Source organism: Hydractinia symbiolongicarpus, chromosome 6, assembly GCF_029227915.1.
Source record: "Hydractinia symbiolongicarpus strain clone_291-10 chromosome 6, HSymV2.1, whole genome shotgun sequence".
NCBI lineage: Eukaryota > Metazoa > Cnidaria > Hydrozoa > Anthoathecata > Hydractiniidae > Hydractinia > Hydractinia symbiolongicarpus.
The window spans coordinates 17141669-17159800 of record NC_079880.1 but is presented as its reverse complement, the minus strand read 5'-3'; the positions used below and the strand labels follow the sequence as shown (position 1 = coordinate 17159800).

At 36.8% G+C, this 18132-nt stretch overlaps 1 protein-coding gene across 1 annotated transcript in view; it reads right to left on the bottom strand.

The window, feature by feature from the left end:
- Nucleotides 1-9107: 9107 nt before the first annotated feature.
- The window catches only part of LOC130647231 (probable E3 ubiquitin-protein ligase HERC4), a 53545-nt gene continuing 44520 nt past the window's right edge, over nucleotides 9108-18132 (bottom strand). The window contains exons 13-30 of the mRNA XM_057453013.1: nucleotides 16708-16894; nucleotides 16162-16211; nucleotides 15988-16050; nucleotides 15770-15829; nucleotides 14942-15049; nucleotides 14672-14761; nucleotides 14316-14486; nucleotides 14176-14223; nucleotides 14017-14112; nucleotides 13679-13797; nucleotides 13512-13559; nucleotides 13267-13333; nucleotides 12981-13063; nucleotides 12644-12827; nucleotides 12224-12326; nucleotides 12048-12100; nucleotides 10795-11791; nucleotides 9108-9524 (exon numbers count right to left, since the gene is read on the bottom strand). Coding sequence (XP_057308996.1) covers nucleotides 11630-11791; nucleotides 12048-12100; nucleotides 12224-12326; nucleotides 12644-12827; nucleotides 12981-13063; nucleotides 13267-13333; nucleotides 13512-13559; nucleotides 13679-13797; nucleotides 14017-14112; nucleotides 14176-14223; nucleotides 14316-14486; nucleotides 14672-14761; nucleotides 14942-15049; nucleotides 15770-15829; nucleotides 15988-16050; nucleotides 16162-16211; nucleotides 16708-16894 — 1692 coding nt within the window. The 3' untranslated portion in view covers nucleotides 9108-9524; nucleotides 10795-11629. The remainder of the gene's footprint in view (nucleotides 9525-10794; nucleotides 11792-12047; nucleotides 12101-12223; nucleotides 12327-12643; nucleotides 12828-12980; nucleotides 13064-13266; nucleotides 13334-13511; nucleotides 13560-13678; nucleotides 13798-14016; nucleotides 14113-14175; nucleotides 14224-14315; nucleotides 14487-14671; nucleotides 14762-14941; nucleotides 15050-15769; nucleotides 15830-15987; nucleotides 16051-16161; nucleotides 16212-16707; nucleotides 16895-18132) is intronic.

Sequence of the window (18132 nt, the reverse complement as noted above, 5' to 3'; positions counted from 1 at the left end):
CAAGAAAATTTGAAAGAAGACGATATGACAATCTAAAGGAATGTGAAAGAAATACTGAATTTTAAGATGTTTTGTGATAGAAGTGATAACAAGCTATGGACTATATGTGCAAAATTCTTTTTGGCAAATCGGTGATTATGGGATACTAAGTCATTTGGATTAGGAATGCAGGAACATCCCGTAACTTGTAGCTCCAGCAGGTCACAGAAGCCAGGTCCAAATTTGCGTTCCAGCGCCCAACGCCTTGTGTCACCCCATTAGACAAAATTTGTGGCAACAATATTTCAGCAGCAGCGACTCCCCATTATATATTAGGACAATACCTAAAAATTTATGTGGCACTTATTGTTACGTCCATTTTAAAACAAAATACTAGCCATTGTCATCAAATTTTTATATAATTTGCATACAGGTATTATCAGTCATAGACAATCATTATTGCGATACCACTGTAAATTTTTAAATAAAACCCATGCTTTGTTGTTGTTTCAATTGCCAACTTGTTTATCAAACCATCCAAAACAGACTTTTTTAGGCAGGAAATCAAAATCCGACTGGCTAACGTTGGAGGAGACTTATGTCCAGTCAAGGTCGTCAGACAATGCCTAATGTTTCGGAGTGCCAGACAAAGTCTTTGTTTGTGCTGTCTAGTAGTGACGAAATTACGTATCAGCCTTTTTATATATTAATCTCAAAAACCCTTGTGAACTGAATACAAAGTTTCGTACAGTGGCAGCCTGGTGTGGTATGTCAGATTCCGCCATTAAAATTCTTGGTGGGTGGTAAATTATATTTCTTATAATGGTGTTACAAAATTATGAGACCAAGATTCCTGTAACATTGTTTGTATTTGTGTGTCATTTCTATGATGCCGTTGTACTTATGTACGGAAGTTATCTGAGTATAGGATTCTATTTGTATCCGCCTCGAAATTTGAGTCAGCTTCACAACAACCAAAAAATTTTTGTTTTCCATGAGACTGCTGTTCAGACAGACAGCTGACACAAACATTGTATTCTGGTAAAACTTAGATTTTCAGTAGTTTGGGGTTGCTTGTCTGCCATTGTGAGCTTTTTCTGGGTAGTATTGTGTGTATCCTTGAAAGAGAGTCTGACAAACTGTAAAAAATAGAGAAAAAAGAGACTACAAGAAATTGTTCGGAGTAGATAAGTTAGTATACCGTAAATGACGAAGTAAGCGCCCGGGGCACTTATTTAAAATTTTTATGTTTAAAGAGGGGACGCTTATTCGGCAGGGGCGGTTATTTAAGCAGGGGAGCTTATTAACTTTACCAAAATAAAAACATGTAAAATGTGTTATTTCATTTCTTTCTTTTTACTTTAAACGAACATCTAATTCGGGTGTTGCTGTGACAACGTCATTTTCATCTATTTGGAATGGATCAGTATCTTCCTCAGTTAAAATTAAAAGCTGGCTTTTTAAAATGTCCTTTCCCGCTTTCCCGTGTCCTTAAAGGAGTGAATACGATCGTCTTCTTACCCGTCTGTCGCAAGGTTCAGTGCACATTACTTAAAAGAGGTTTTGATAGTTTCAGGAGTAATTTTTTCCCACGCCTTCAGGATCCATTTTCCGATTGTACGTCGGGTGGAAGTTTTAAGTTTCGCCCAGCAGTGAGCTTTTAAATTCCTTCTTCCGCTAGCCAATTATCCTATTTTTCTGTTGCATGAGGTTATCCATTGCGGCTGTCTCACTGCCATCAGCCTTTGCTGCAAGGCACACAGAAACGCGAGATTTCTCATGACCAGTTGTTTTTACGGTCATTGTCTTTTTCCCTAACCTTCCACTGTTTTAGAAGAAACGATATCTGCCCATACAGGAGTCTCATCCATAGCTATGATATCAGAAGCCTTGTGTGGATGTCTCATATAAAACAGCGAACATATAAAACAAAAGCTACCAACTTATCAACAAGTTGATCTGGATCTATTGTTATTTTTTACGCCTTGTTCCAAATATGTCCCCTTTTGTGTATGTTCCGTATGTTCGTGTATGTTCCGTATTACTTCAAGACCTTGGATATGTGTATCAGAGTAGTCCAGCGCAATCCGGGTCTGTTCGAGTATGTTCCAGATCGTTTCAGAGCCCCAGTTACCAGAGTTCTATCAAATAAATATGAAAGAGGAAAGTGATGAATGTGGAATTGATCTCGATAAACATGATAGATGCAAGTGTGGACGGAGGTTAATTATATGCGGGAAAATGCTGTGTTGGTAGCATTACATGATGTTTATCACGTACAATGGTGGGTGCTGTCCTTGTAAAAACCCCTAGTTAGAGTCTATTTTTCATAAATTTTATGGAAATGATATTGAAACAATGACTTTTTATAGCAACCTAGATGCATTTAACATCTTTGATATAAAGATCGAAAACATTGTACTTAGCGATCCAATACAAGTCAATAAAGGCAAGGATGATAGATTTGCGATAGGTTACAAAAATGATAATAGAATTACCGCCCTACTAATCAGAACACCAGGGGGGCTATATAGCAATGGAGCATCTCGATATGATGAGAGTTCCCCACTTACGATGTCATTTAACTTACACAATCATCCAGAATGGCTTCAGAAATACCAAAGTATATTGACATGGTTTGAGAAAATATATGGTAGTGAATTCACTACCCCTCCAGTTAAAAAAGGCAATGTTAGTACCAAAGTAAAGGAATGGAATAGGGAGATTAATACTGATTTTCATGATCAAACATTACCACTGAAGCAGCCCTGCGACTGCATCTGCATTTTAAAGCTATCAAGTATCTATCGGCAAGGGAATAGGAACTATCTGCAGGTTATGCTAGAAGAGTTGAAGTATAAACCGGTGCAACAATCCAGGACACGACACTTTGATTCAGATGTATAATAAATGAATGATTTGAAAAAAGAAGCCAGGGAATTGGGCATTCGTGGGTATTCAACCCTTAAGAGAGCTGATCTTATATCTGCGATTAATAAGATATAATATAGAGATGTTTCAACGCAAACTCTTAGGCCTCATTGCAAGCCATGTCTAGAAATCACAGCTATGAAAATACTCGATGAGTACATCAGAGGCCTCGAGACAAAACAGAAACGAACAATAATTTACGATGGAGATAACATGGTTGATGCTACTACCGGTGAAGTGATTGGTGTTGTCTAATGTATTAAACAATACATTAGATTATGAATACGCTGATGAATTATCTAAATACCGCTTACATGCTGTACAGACTGTAGTTTTTTCATAAGTTCGTCGCTGGCTTCCCGTCTGCCTTGTGCCACAAGCTGCTGTCGCTCTTGCTCATTTATCGTCTCCACGATCTTTTTAACCCCCTGTCGAACCTGCTTCGTTAGCAGCATGTACTTTTGCTTTTCCTGCATGATTAAGCTGAACTCGTGGTCGCTAATAACACCATTCTCCACAGCTTTAGAGATTAGGTCAACGATACTATTCAGCTTGGTCTCCGCGAGTAGTCTGATGCTCTCATGCTTCTTACTCTTGACACCTAGCCTCTTCCTAGCGTTCCGTAGACCAGCTTGTCCCAATCCAACGGCTATGGCTATCCCGCCCATTGCCACTGCTAGGGGAACTCCAATACCCGAGAGCATAGTACCAATACCTACGCCCGATGTGATCACGCTTATGGTGAGCAATCCGTGGTCCATATAATGGATCCAGGTACCATGCATTCCAAATTTTTTCGACAGCTTTTCACGTTGTTTGACCTCGCTTCGCAGAAACTGTTCAATCTCTTCTATTTTCTTTAAACGATAGACCTGACTTTCATTAGGCTCTTGCTCAGGCGCACTTGGCGGTAAGCTCGGATAAAGCTTAGCAATGTTTGTCATTTATTCTATGAGCAAGTGCATATTAATTCCAACTAACGAAACATTCTTATCGCGGTGATACTCATCCGTCAAAATGAACTCGAGACGATCCGTCGAACCTTTCAAAGGAAGGTAAACAGGATTATCGAAACTCCACGTGAGCATATCGCCCCAAGCACCTACCTCCTTGGTAGGAAGCATAGCCAGTATCTTGGATTTTTTACCATCCAGCAGGCAGTCATCCTCGTCTAATACACCTTTCCCGAATTTATATTTTGTAAAATATCGCCTTGGCAGGAAAGGCAGCTCGTTGTGCTTGTCGTGCAGCTCCTTCGGGTAATCAAAATCGACCTCCAGGAGGTACCCGTGCTTGTTATCAGATACCAGCTTATCGATCTTCTTTTCATTGATTACCTCTACATTTGATATCCATTTGAAGCCATGGATTGGAAGGGGCTGCTGCATTGCCCAACCGTATTAATTGTTGGCGTCAAGGTACTGCAAATAGGATGACTTTTTATCATGATCATATTTATCAGCCATATATTTGTTATTCGCCTTGGCATATTGGTGTACGGCCTGGGTTATACCACCTTTAATACCCTTTTCAACCATCAGAAGCATGTCAGGATCTGTTAGCAGCTCCAGCCTTACACCCGTATACTCTAAGGCGGCTTTCCAGGCCAGGCCTGGGGCACTGTAGGCATGGGCAGGATCGAGCTTGTAGTTATCCAAGCACACTCTTCGAAAGCTCTCCAATACGTCTGCTAGTAGCAAGACGTCTGTGGTGAGGTATATGTCATGGTAGTCACCAATAGTAGTCTCAGAGCCCTTCGGAGTGATGAAATTCCAGACTTCTTTTGCATGCTCGTAATCGTTGTCGCTGATCCCTTTCATGTTCAGCCTGCTATAGAAAGCCTACTTGGGAGGTAGCTCCGTCTCCTTGAATCGTCGCCAGTCATCCATGTATTCTTAGGGATAGACGCCTTTTCGAAGCATCAGTCTGAAGAAATCATCACCGTCGATAAACCTTGTCATGGCTGGTACATTTGCCTTTACCTGCTCTATGTCTAGCTGCTTCGTGGTATTCGAGTCACAAGCCTTGCACCAAAAGCTTGCCACATACTCGGCGTTAATGCTCTGAAATTCCAAACATGTATCTACGCACTGCTGACATTTCATACCCGCAGCGTTTGTACCGACGAGATTGCTTGCCAATTTCTCCAAGCTTGATGCCATAAATCGACAGCTGTTAATGAACCTGATCTCGATCTTCTTATAAAATTCACCGTCACCATACCCCATACCTGCAATGGGTACCTTGATTTTAACATTAAACGATATGTACTTTTCCGTGTTCTCAGCGATGCATCCTATATCCTGAGTGTCGTACTTCTTCCCTAATTCACGGATAAAAAAGTGAGCATCATAGCCTGACAGGTTGTGGAATATCACAGGTACATGGTTGGGTATCCTATACTTAAGATTGCAGGTATTGTGGGCTGCTCCTCGAAACAGCCCTGTGTAATGACAATGATCTTTCTATTTTCATCGTTGAACGGCTTCATGCATATATGGCAGGTATCCGCATCATCATATTCATTCCTCTGCTCCTCCGTTAATGGTAGCATAGGCTTCTGGGGAAACAGCGAGTAAAGCCTTTTTACCTCCCCTTCCAGGTGTTGAACGAATAACTCTACGCATCCCTCACCCCTGCACTTATACAAGGGTTCTGATACCTCTCCATAAGCAAAGGTGGAATACGTACATCAACCGCATGGTACATGCTTATTCAGCGTCTTAGTCTTAGTCTTAGTATCCCGAGCATTTTCCTTCATCGGGATTAGTAGGCTTTCAAAGTCTGCGTATATGATGAAGGGTACTTTGAATTGCTGCTGACCATCTTGATAATATAACCACTTTTCCTTTTTGATGGACATAGTGATTTTGACCGCTTCATTGTCTTTGCAGTATGCACAATGTTTATCGCGGGATTCCACTGTTTGAAATCCCTGTAAGCAACTCATGCAAAAGTGCATTTTGCCATGGTTTTTTTGATATCTCACGTCCCAATAATCTTGAAAGATTTTTGATGGCTAAGTAATGGTTCCTCTTCTCATCGGTGATTAGTAGCAAATTAGCCTGCTTCTCACGTTCGTTAAATGCCGATCTACGCAGGATATTAAAGCTCTTACCCGTTACATACAAGACATTAACTGCAATATCGGGATTGTTCCGCTCAAATTTGTTGATGTCCTTGATGGATGTTGAAACTCTATATTCCCCCAATTATACAGCTCCGCATATGGTCGGAGCTTGCTTATGCGTTCTGGATTATATTTTATTTCCTCATGATGTAGCGCTGCTACGATACTCCACTTAAAACACTCTTCATCATTGTTCTGTGGATTAATGGTAGCCTTCTTAGTGGCTATCCACTTTGGTGCTTCAATGTATGAGGAGCCTCTCGTAAGCTTGAGCTTGTGGAAGTCCACGTCGAGATGTATGATGCGGCCGATGCTAAACCCAGATTTGGGTAATGCGGCATTTTCAATATTTGTTTTCATCTGCGCGAACATCGTATCCAGCAGTTCATCCACGATGGTGCCCTGAAATACTGACGTCATATTGCTATGAAAGACCTTATCAACCTCAATGAACTCGTTGCTACCATCAATTGGTTTTTACATAAAAACCAGAGGAAACATTGAACCTTTTTAGACCTCATGTCTTCTACTTGGTTTTCGATGGGTGTTTTTACATTTGATCGAACCATGTCTACGTAGCCATCAATATCTGTTCCATCAATACCAGCTATACGATAACTTCTGAATGTTTTGTGTAATGCATGCTTATGCTCCTGAGGCGTAAAATCTTGGTTCGTTTGCTCTTCAGTATTATCCTCTTTTGCTTCTTCCTCAACCTCACCAACCAGGGTCTTCTTGACAGCATCATATAGTGAAAGTATTCGTGTTTTTATCGATTTAAATGTTTCCTGCACTGGTTTCTTGATACTCTCCGTTACATGTGATAATAGCCACTCTGACCACTCTCGCAGCTTACTATTGACTACTGGACGAGTTCTCTTCAGCTCCTGGCGTTCAAACTCGTTCATTTCCTCAAACGTGGGTACATGTGGCTCGATGTTCCTCTTAATGGAACGAGTCTTTGCCATCTCTTGCCTTTCAAAAATATCCATGGCTTGTGGTGTGAATGGGGTAGACTGCGTCTCTAATAAAGCAACAAGGTCTGCTTTGCGTAATTTTGAATAACCCGTGAGCCCACGGGTTTTCGCAATGACGTGCAATTGTTTTATGGTATTAGAATTCAAATTCATCTTCTTTATTATATATTTTTTTTGATTTCAATCAACAATTTTTCTGGTGCGGTCATATTTTTGAGTAAGGGAAATTCCCTTTATATTCTATATGATTTAGTGTATGACGTCATATATCTAGCATTTAATATTATTTTGTGTTGGTATATATCATTTAATATTATTTTGTGTTGGTTATTGGCATTTAATATTATTTTGTGTTTTGGTCGACGTCGACTGCACCAGAAGGAACATTTCCTTATCTCTGGCGGAGGTTATTCAAGCAGGGGCGCTTATTGAAAAAATGTCCCTTGGGGGGCGCTTATTCCGGCAGGGGCGGTTGTTCGGCAAGGGGCGCTTGATCCGTCATTTACAGTAATGTTGTTATTGCGGGTACACCACGCACAGGAAAGTTTGTGTTTTTGCTAATCTCGGCATCTCCACCCTTTTCCGCCAAATATCTTTTTTCCGACACTATGCTGTCTTTCAATGGAAATATTAATACTGAGTTTTTCTTGGAATTTACAAAAATTAACGTAAAATATCAATGACATCATAACACTGCGCGGCCATGATAATTTTAGTGGAACGAACGATATTGTTGATTATAATCACGTGATGGCCTAGTTTCATTGCAATGCCACGTGTCAAAACCAAATGCGGATAGCCACACAAATAGAAAATTTACCGGATTTATATCGGAATAATTAGGAGAAGTTAAAAATTTCGCTAAACATACATAGACAAATTCCATATCAATATGTCTTTCGATAAATAGTTTCAATAAAGGCATCTTAATAAATGACTGTGTTTTCTTGCCTAAAATAATTTTTAGTGAATGCTCTTTTAGGTGAATTTGTTTTAGCCATAATAATAAAGAAACAAGAAGCCCTGTGGCGTAAAGATTTCCGCCATTAGCAATAATCTGAAAAAGTACGGAACTTTAAAGAGGACTGAGTAATATGGGGGAACAAAATCATTGAATATTCTAAAATTTTAAATTTTAATTTTTGATTATTATTGTAACTGTAAATCATAGCTAACTTAACTTACATAAACTTCATTTCTTTATAAAAACAATTTAAAAAAAATAATAAACCTGAAAATTGATGAACAATAAAAACAAAATAGGAATAACGACAAGGCTGCAAATTTATCAATTTTCTCTTTTTCTCTGAAAAACAACTTGGAAAATATCTTTAAAGGTAGCAGCAATTTTTTTTTTACATAATCAGTTACGAAAGGTTATTTTCATCAGACTACATATTCTTATTTTTTCCTTTGCAACACACTTGTCATGATTTTATAGCTATAATACATTATCTTTCACCAAAAATATTCAGTCTCAACAATTCCTCTTTAAATTAAAAATCGTGAATAATTAATTAGTTCTGCTGAATATAGCTTTAGTCTACGTGCTTGCAAAATTGTACAGAAGGAAATGACGTAATTATTAAAGGGAAACGTTAATAACATCAAAGATGGCGCATTATAAGACGATCTTCATTATGCTACACTGAACGAGCATTATCTTTCGATTTAAAATAAAGTATTGTTCATTGGATAATAAAACAATTTGTTGCACTGTTAGGATTCTTATTGGCTTAAAAGTCATTTTAGCCTCGCTCTCAGAAAAAAATTGTCAAAACGTCCAGGCTAGCCGCGCTGTCTCCATCTATCTCTCTATCTCCTCAGCCGATTTTAAAGATTCCGCCTTCGCTGGCGGATATCAAAAGATATAGGAAGCCGGCTTTAACAATTTCCGCCACACTCATAAGCTCTTGTGAGGTTTCCGTTTTTCCTAGGTCCGTCTGTTGGAGATACAGAAGTGGGTACGCAGGTTCCTCGTGCTTGCTTTTGTTGCTTTTAACATGGTCATTCAAACCGCGATTTTAAGGAAAAAAGTGTGCGCATGCGCCAAAATTTTAGACTAGCAACCGATTGCAAATGAAAAAAAATTGTACAGCTATATATATGTTAAACGAAAAAGCTAACAATTTACACATTTTTAGACATTTCAGCCTAGACCAATCCCTAATCGTGAGATTTTTTACCACGAAAGTCAATCTGAATTATATAAAAATACTTTACAAATTAGGCTATTACAAGTATTTTTTTATTTCAATTCATAACCTGTATTTAACAAATATATTCTTATTTCAAACGCATCCAACAAAAAGTGGTAATTGAGTAAATCAGCAAGCTCTTCTGTTTCATCATTGTTCCATCTTTTTTTTTTACCGCTTCTGTCAACAAATCTTCACATGCAAATCACGTTTGAATGACGCTTGAAATTGTGAATTGTTGGGTAAAAATTAGTTCAATGAAATCGTGGCAACATGTTTTGTATCATAGAACAATTTGGGACTGGTTCCCTAAAATGTGAAAAAACAGAAAGTACAATAAAAGCTACCCGAATCACCCAGAACCACCCAAAATCACAAAGACGCATGCGTGTCCAATCGTTTTCAATCTTTTATAATTCAAAAATTTAACGGACCAGCCATCAACGTTCAATGGACCCAGGGTACCAACCTCGTACAGCCAACTTCCCGAAAAACGAAAAGTTTCTTTTTCAAGTCTCAATTATAAAATGTAATTTTTTGTACGAAAAAGTTTCATAATTCCCAACTTCTTACTAAATATAAGGTCTTCTACCTAACAGGAGTCTTTCCCTTTAAAGTTTATGGAATACACGTTCGATATCGGTTTGAGACAAAAAATTTAAAGAACGCCTACTCTGCGAAAACGAAATCACATTCGAAAAGTACTATCCAACTGCAGAGCTAGTGCGGTATCAAAGTTGAAAACTAAGTCTATTCTCGCAACAAACCTGACTCAACTCAATCGTCATCAACTGCTAATTCTGATATCAATCAGATGATCCATCGTCAAAAAAGCAAAGAAATCAAGAAATGCTAATTCTGTGCCCAGCAAACGGCAAAATATGCAATACCTGTAAAAGTAAAGGACACTTTTCTAAATAATGTCGAAAATCTAATCAAACTTATCTCAACGTAATAATAAACCAAAGAGATAATCGATCTCTCAACCAATAATACAATGGTTACGTATAAAATAGACACTGGTGCTTGTGTAAACGTTCTATCGATCTCTGTCTTTCAACGTCTCAGCAAAAAAGCAGTGAGTGTGACATCCTACTCATATATTTTATATACATACCACACGAAAACCTGCTTGAAAAGTATCACTCTGAAATTATTCTTGAATTAATGTTGCATAGTCCTATTTTTATCTTTAATATATTATAAAAAACATTTACACCTGTGAAAAACATGTCAATTTCCTATGTGCTCATGCAAGTTTTTGAAATTTGATATCTTAAGAACTGCCCTAGATTTTTATATGCTTTTCGTTAAAGTTATGTGCAGGACTTTTGGGGTATGAGAGGCTTTATGTCGTACAGTTTTCCACTATGATGAAAGGCTCGTTGATAGACAAAGTAAAGTTGACATAAATTCTGTGTGCAAACAGTGGTGTTACCTGCACTTTTTACGGTATATGCAGCTTATTAGCACTCACATCACATTATTCTCTGGTTTCTGAAAGCTATGGCATGTCCACTTCTTAAGCTTGCTAAATTTAGTAATGTTTCAGAATTTGGGTATCAAAATATAATCTTACCGAAGCAGTCGACGACAATTTCTGCACACCAACAACAGAAGTACGATAGGTGTCTTTTATATATATATATATATATTTATGTATTTATATCGTATTCACAGTATCAAATATATAGCTAGTTTAGCAATAAATCAATTCAATCAGCAAACTGCTTTTCACCAGCATGAAACTTTCTGGCTACCTAAATAAATTCCCTGGGTGGGAGGGAATTACCCTTTGTATATGTATTTCTATTAGTTTAAAACGCAATATAGCCTCGTTCTCAGAACTAAATGTGTCAAAACGAGAATTTAGGCTTTAGCCTGGATAAGTTTTAGGCGTCCAGGCTCTGGGCTGTCTCTATCTATCTATCTCTCTATCTTCCCAGGCGATTTTAAAGATTCCGCCCTCGCCGGCGGAAATCAATGATGCATTTTTTTACACGATCTTTAAGCGCTGTATATCTGTAGCTCAAAAGTTTTACTCTTGACTGTTAACAAGATGATAAATACACTTGTATTGACGCTCTTTATATTTCTTAAAAAAAATATAATTAATTATAATTAAAAAACAAACATTTTTTCGATTAACTAAAGCAGACCCTTATTCCAAATTTGAGGAAGTTCCGTTCGGATACATGCTTTTTTAAATGCAACAATTCACAAAAATTCACAAAAAACACGTGTTCTGTTATGTCGTTTTCAATCGATTAAAAAGCCCGTAGAAGTAAATCAGTGAAAACAATACTGCTAGAACAAATAACTGCAAAATTTAGCAACGATATTTTTTTCCGTTGTTTAAATACTTTAAAAAAATCTGTCTTTATCTGGTGTTTAAAGAAGCAATAACACACATCTTACACTAAACCAAATCCCTCGTAATTTTCGATCGCTTGATCCAATTTAGTCCTCATCAATTCTATTGTCGGATACTTCGGCAGGTCTAATAAATTGAAGCATGTATGTGCCACAGGAAGTTTATCGAACATTTCGCCACCGTACACTGGTTGGATGATGAACTATACAAAGCAAGATGAAACGACTGAAGTTAAGTCAAAGAGATGGAGCAACAGAACGACGTCATTTACCACCCTATTGGTTTTTTCCGCTAACTTTCGTTTTAAATTTTTTTATTTCTTCTCTTCCCGATAAGATATGGAATTAAAAAAAAAAGTCAGCACTGACAAGTTTTTGTGTCAAATCATTTTCTGATTAATATTGACTAATATTGTGGCAGTTACATAGCTTGAGCTTGAATGTTTACATAGTTCTCACCTTGATATTGTCGATGCCAAGAATCGATACTTTAGAACTGCCAGTTAGAAATGCTGGAAAAAAGAACATATTTGTGCTGGATTACCATACTCTCTATAATGATGTTAGCGTGGGAGAGTGAAAGGACTTATATTCACATTAAGGATTGGTCGTGATAAGTAAAAATATTCTTTTACCCAGAAATTTTTCCTTCCAGTCTAACGTCGAACTATGAAACACTTGCCAGAAATTTTTGATGACTGCATGTTGGCGGTAGTATTCACCTTTATACTCCGCGATCTTAACAAAGAAAAGAAACATTTCAGGCCGTGGATCGGATTCTTTTATATTGCGCACATTGTGGAAAGTGCAGCTAGCACATTTTGAACGTTGTTAACTTGGCCTACAACCTTGCCGCAGTGAAACTTTTGCAGCCTGCCTGACTGCTGCAGAGTAATGCCTAAGTGATGCTGTTTGGCCCTTACGAGAACTAAGAAAAAAAAGCCAGTGCCACAAATACTATGTCCAGCGTTGTAGGACATGTTTGTTATAATTAGGATATCATTTTCTTGTCATTAGTGTGCAGGCGCAGCACGATACATCACACGTGATCTTACCTTTTCTAAATCATTTAAGTCGTAATCATTTGAACCCACAACCATTTCCATGAGTTCTTGTGGTTGAAAAAGTTCCAATACTCTGCCACCGCACACGCGATGAAATCCTTCCGCGAAAGCCTCGTATTCGCTACGCACGGAAGTATTGAGTTTATAGTCGACGTACGCATCTACATATTGCTGTCTGTAAGAAGAACATCGTGAACATTTATAGGGAATCGGCTCGTACCAACTCACCGTCTTACAGAGAATCGCCATTGCAATTACGCACATTAAAGCGTAAACACAAAATTTACAAATAGTAGAGAAAACAAAAAACGTGTGCCGGTCAACGTACTTGTTGTCCTGTGTTACTCGTGTGTTGTCACCATCAGGTATGAGGTCAACAGTGGTTGCATGGCCAAAATGCGACTCGACCACCTTAAAAAAACATCGTGAGGTATATGTTGGATCAGTGTAAAGAACACTCTTACTTCACGACAGAAAGCTTTTTCTTTCCGCAGGGAAGCATGAAGCAATTTCAAAAAATTTATAGAAACTTTTTCTCCGACCCGTTTTATCACACAAAAAAGTCTATAAAATTACATTTAGCCGATTAGTATATAATAAAAAAAAGGTTATACTCGAAAACTCAATGCAAATACGTCATCAAAATCATCATTCTGATAGTCAAGCATATATTGCAAGTTTCTAAAAAAAAATGAAGTGTTTGTGTTTGTTGCTGTTAAACGTTGTTGTGTTAAACGAAACATTTGTGTATCTCGCACGGCCACCACCACAACATGTAAACACTACAACATTTTAACTGCAAACTAAAAAAACATCGAGAAAATAAAAAGACAGAATTTTCAGAAAGCTTTGTCGTTACCTAACTACGTCTGGTTGGATGCCATAAAGATCATCAAACTTCAGTTTTCTAAAAATTATCAGTAATAAAAAAATGACGAAATAAAAAATCAGCGTGCACTCCACAGAAATACGTAAAAAAACCGGAGACTTCTACAGAAATATAGCGAGGGGAGTATTTTTACCTACCTGTTCAGCAATTTCTTATACAGACACAGCGGAAAGGGGAAGTCAACTATTAATGAGTTGTAGATGGTCAGTCCACATATAACACCGATCAGCATAAACATCTCTGGACCTTCAAAAGTCTATAAAGTAAAGTATGCTACAAAGATGATCCATATTCCAAGATTTCACTTGCTTTACTTTAATGTTATGAATTCATTATGGAAAGTTCTCAACTTTAAGTAACTCTGCAGTTATCTACACTTTAAGCTCTTGCATCAGCAACTTTTTTGTAAAAATGTACGAGCCATGCAAATAAAGTGTTACACGCATGGAAGATACGCGAGAAAACAAGCACTTACTCCTGGCTTGAACCATAACACTTTCGATTCGTCGTAGATGTCGAACATACCGTACTTTGGATTTACTATCTCTCTCATCAACAACAAGAAGAATTCCTAAAGTTATAACGTAGAAGATAAACTGTGTTTTTGTAGAAAAAGGAGAGCAAAATAAAATACCTTTTTAACACCTCCAGCATCTTCAGCATCTTCATTATTGAATTTAATCTAATTAGAAAGGAGAAATCCGGCAGAAAACATGTGGATTACACTAAATAACGAGCTAAGCAATAAAGAAGAAAAAAATCATTCGAAATTACTTTTAGTGGTTTTTTAAAGTCTTGTGGGTGATGTTTCAAAACTTCCGTCAAAGTGTCTTGAAGTAGATTGTCCCTTCTCACGCGAAGCACCAGAAATGGATCAATAGGCGTGTCGATGAAACCTCCCACAAGACCGGTAAGGTTCATCATGTGTGTTTCGTTAACAATGACCTAAAACATACATCGAAAATATTGCAGCTAGACTCAAACCACTTTTATCTACTACATTTTCCTATTTCCATTGGTGAATTAAATGTTACAGTGTTTACATGTAGCTACGCTATCGCTAATCCCCGTGCGCATAGACTTGGCCAGGTAAAAAGTTACTTGCAAGTTATCCAAATGATCCAGCTTACTTTCATCTGAAGCTCAGCATCGATTTGAAGCAAGTATGCTTTTGCAGGGGCATCTAATGCAAACGGATATTGACAAAATGAAAACACATTCTATAAAAACAATGAGACAAAACTAAGGTTGTACAACCAAACCCTAACAAAAAATAGGAAATAAAAAATAACTACGCTTTGAGAAATTTCTTAATTGAAGAGTAACAGAAGAATAGACTGGACAAATTTCCTCTCTTCAAAGCAAACACTTGCCATCTATCTTGCACCAATAATACCTACCGGTTGTTGCAACCAGTTGATGTAGTCACTTTTCATGTCGATTTGTTTCATTAATCCAGGTAGATAGAACGTTGTGTAAGCAATATGAGAATCAACTTCGTTGTTGATCTGTGCAATAGATAAAAACCCACTTCAAGCACTCCCAGAAAAATATGCAGCCCTAGTTGCCTTATTTTAGGTACCACCCAGAAAAACCTGTAAAGCAGTCACCTTTCTGAAAAGTTTTCATAGTGATATTTTTAAGTGCACAGTTGTTTTATATGTTAACTTCAATCTTATTTGATGCTTGTTTATTGGTGACAGAAGATTTTAGATCATGAAGAGAAAACTATTTATTTCTCAATTTTTTCCAGGCGGGAATTTCTTATTCGACATACGTTAAGTTTGTGCCAAGCAGTAGAATTTGTGACAAACAGTGTTGGAGGGGATTGTGTGCACAGCTAAATAAAATATTTTATGCTGCAACAGTTACTTTTCATTGGTGTTACGAAGTCTTCTGTCATCAGTCATATATCACCGTACTCGTACCAGCCGTCTTTTACAAAATAGTAATGCTAATATCTTCGCAACATCTTTCTACAGTTTACAAATGGCGATACTGTATATTAATTTTGTACAAGAATTCACTTAACATCTTTAAACGCGCAAACATATGTCACTTGTATCTTTGTATTGTTTAGAACATAAAAATTAAATTTTGCGACAAAACTTATACGGTGTATTAAACTTGAACGAATCGAGCCGTGAGTGCACATTAACGTGACATGCAGACACAAAGTAACAGTAAGTTTTATAAAGCATCATCAATCAGCCGATATTGCACCGTACCTTATTAAGTTTCTCCAACACCCACATTGTTGTGTTCAACGCGCTGTGCAATGTAAAGATCTACAAAAAATCAAATCAACTATTCTCGATTATCAGGAAAATCTGTGGAAAATCTTTTTATTTTAAAATATAATCATCCTGTTGTTGCCAATAACAAGCATTATAATTTTTAATCAAGAGAAGAATTAATATTATAAAAATACAATACAAATTATTACCAGTTGATTCGCCCGTTCAGGTAACTTCTCATTCAGTAATGCCATGACACACCTTCTAAAGGCCTAAAAAGTTCAATATAATGCAAACCAATAATCACTTACCACTAGACCTTTCATTTTTGAAATGACTACAGTATCAGCAACGTGGTTTCTAAGGTGATAAATTACACATACCTCTACAAGCCTTTCAAAAAATGTTGCTGGAAGTACTGTCCACCATTTTTCTGAATAGAAATAATATAGATTCTTTCTAGAGCTCCACAAAGAAACAATTGAAATTTTAAATTATTGTTACGTTAAAAGATTAAGGGCGTGTGGTTAACTGGACTAAGGGTGTGTGGATAACTGAATTAAGTACTCTTTATCACTTCAATATAAGAATATAACAAATCATCATCATCATCATCTTTTTCGGCTTAACGTCCGTTTTCCAAAGGAATTTCATCACCTTTGTTATGTTTTGTTTTAATTAATTTCTTAATATACCTGTAAGAATACATATTAAACATAACCGGTTTAAACTGGGCACATATTCCGACCTGTACACCTCATTTGGCTTTTAAATTAGTTCTTTACGATAAGCGAATGATAATGGATTAGTACATAAACCTTATAAATTATCAGGCTTATCTTAGGAGGATGCAGTTGTAACAAAACCTAAGATATTGGAACAGAAACATATAAAAAAGTTGACGTCAACACACTGAAGTGAAAGCTTACCTAGCAGTTGCAATGACTCCTTCTGTAATAAATTAATAGTGTTGACAAATGGAATAATGATCTGCCATTTTAGGTCCATATCATGAAAAAATGGCAGCTCAGGTATCATTATGAAAACTCTCATAGCCTCGATATCAGGTAAGATTGTGATGTTTTGCATTAAGCGTTCTCGAACCACCGACAAAATCTAAATTAGGTAATATATAAACAGGTAAAAAGTTATAAAATATATATAAAAAAAATTCTGGGTTAGTAAATGTTTTACTATTCTTGTATGTTAAAACAAAAACAAAAATATCAACTGAAAAAAGGTTAACCGTGGTGGAGAGTTGAAAGGTGTAGAAACACTATTATTTCAGTTTAAATTTGGTGACAGCACTAAGAAAAACTAACGATTGATAAGAAGGACTTATGATTGATAAGAAGGATTAACGATCGACAAGAAGGAATAACAATCGATAAAAAGGAATAACAATCGATAAGAAGGACTAACGATCGATAAGAAGGACTAACGATCGATAAGAAGGAGTAACGATCGATAAAAAGGACTAACGATTGATAAAAGGACGAACGATCGATAAGAAGGACTAACGATTGATAAGAAGTACTAGAGATCGATAAGAAGGACTAAAGATTGATAAAAAGGACTAGCGATCGATAAGAAGAACTAACGATTGGTAAGAAGGATTAACAGTTGATAAGACTAATGATTATTTCGTTCCAATCTATGCGAATATGACTTGATATAAAGTATGAAGTAGTGTTCTCAAGGTTACCATATAACGGCCGCCGGACAATTTGACAAATTTTTTTCGACTCCTACATTATCATTATTTGTGCTATAATAGTAGTTTTATTGTAAAGAAGTACATAAGGAAGTGCACTGTGTTATCACTGTTTGAGATATTCCCTTGTTAGAAAAAAATATCGTCTTGACTTTTTCTTCAAAAGCTTGTGCTCAAAACAATTGGTGTTGATTTTAATAATTAACTAAGGCTTATTTCTTGTTATAAGCAATTTAAACCTCTGTCCTATTTTTGCGTGCTATGCGGTGTGATATCGCAATTTATCATTGACGAATATCAACCATGTTAGCAAGCTAGATGAACATAAGGAAAAAAATGTGTACAAACTTTAGTCTGTTTTTGTATTATGGAAGGATTTTGGATCTTTTTTATTTGTTCCTGTTAACTTTAATAAAATCTTACAGGCTCAAAATTTATAGAAAAAAGACGAATTCATAAATACCAGTCGATTTAAAAAGACAAAGTGACAAAGGACGTAAGGTATTATTTTGTACCTGGTCACGTGTTAACTGATGCGTCACCAGGACAAAAGACGTGATGTCGTACTAGACCTATGTCTGTTCTAAAGTTAACTGAAAATTAATAAAAGTCACCAAATTTCAACCGCTATAACGGTAAG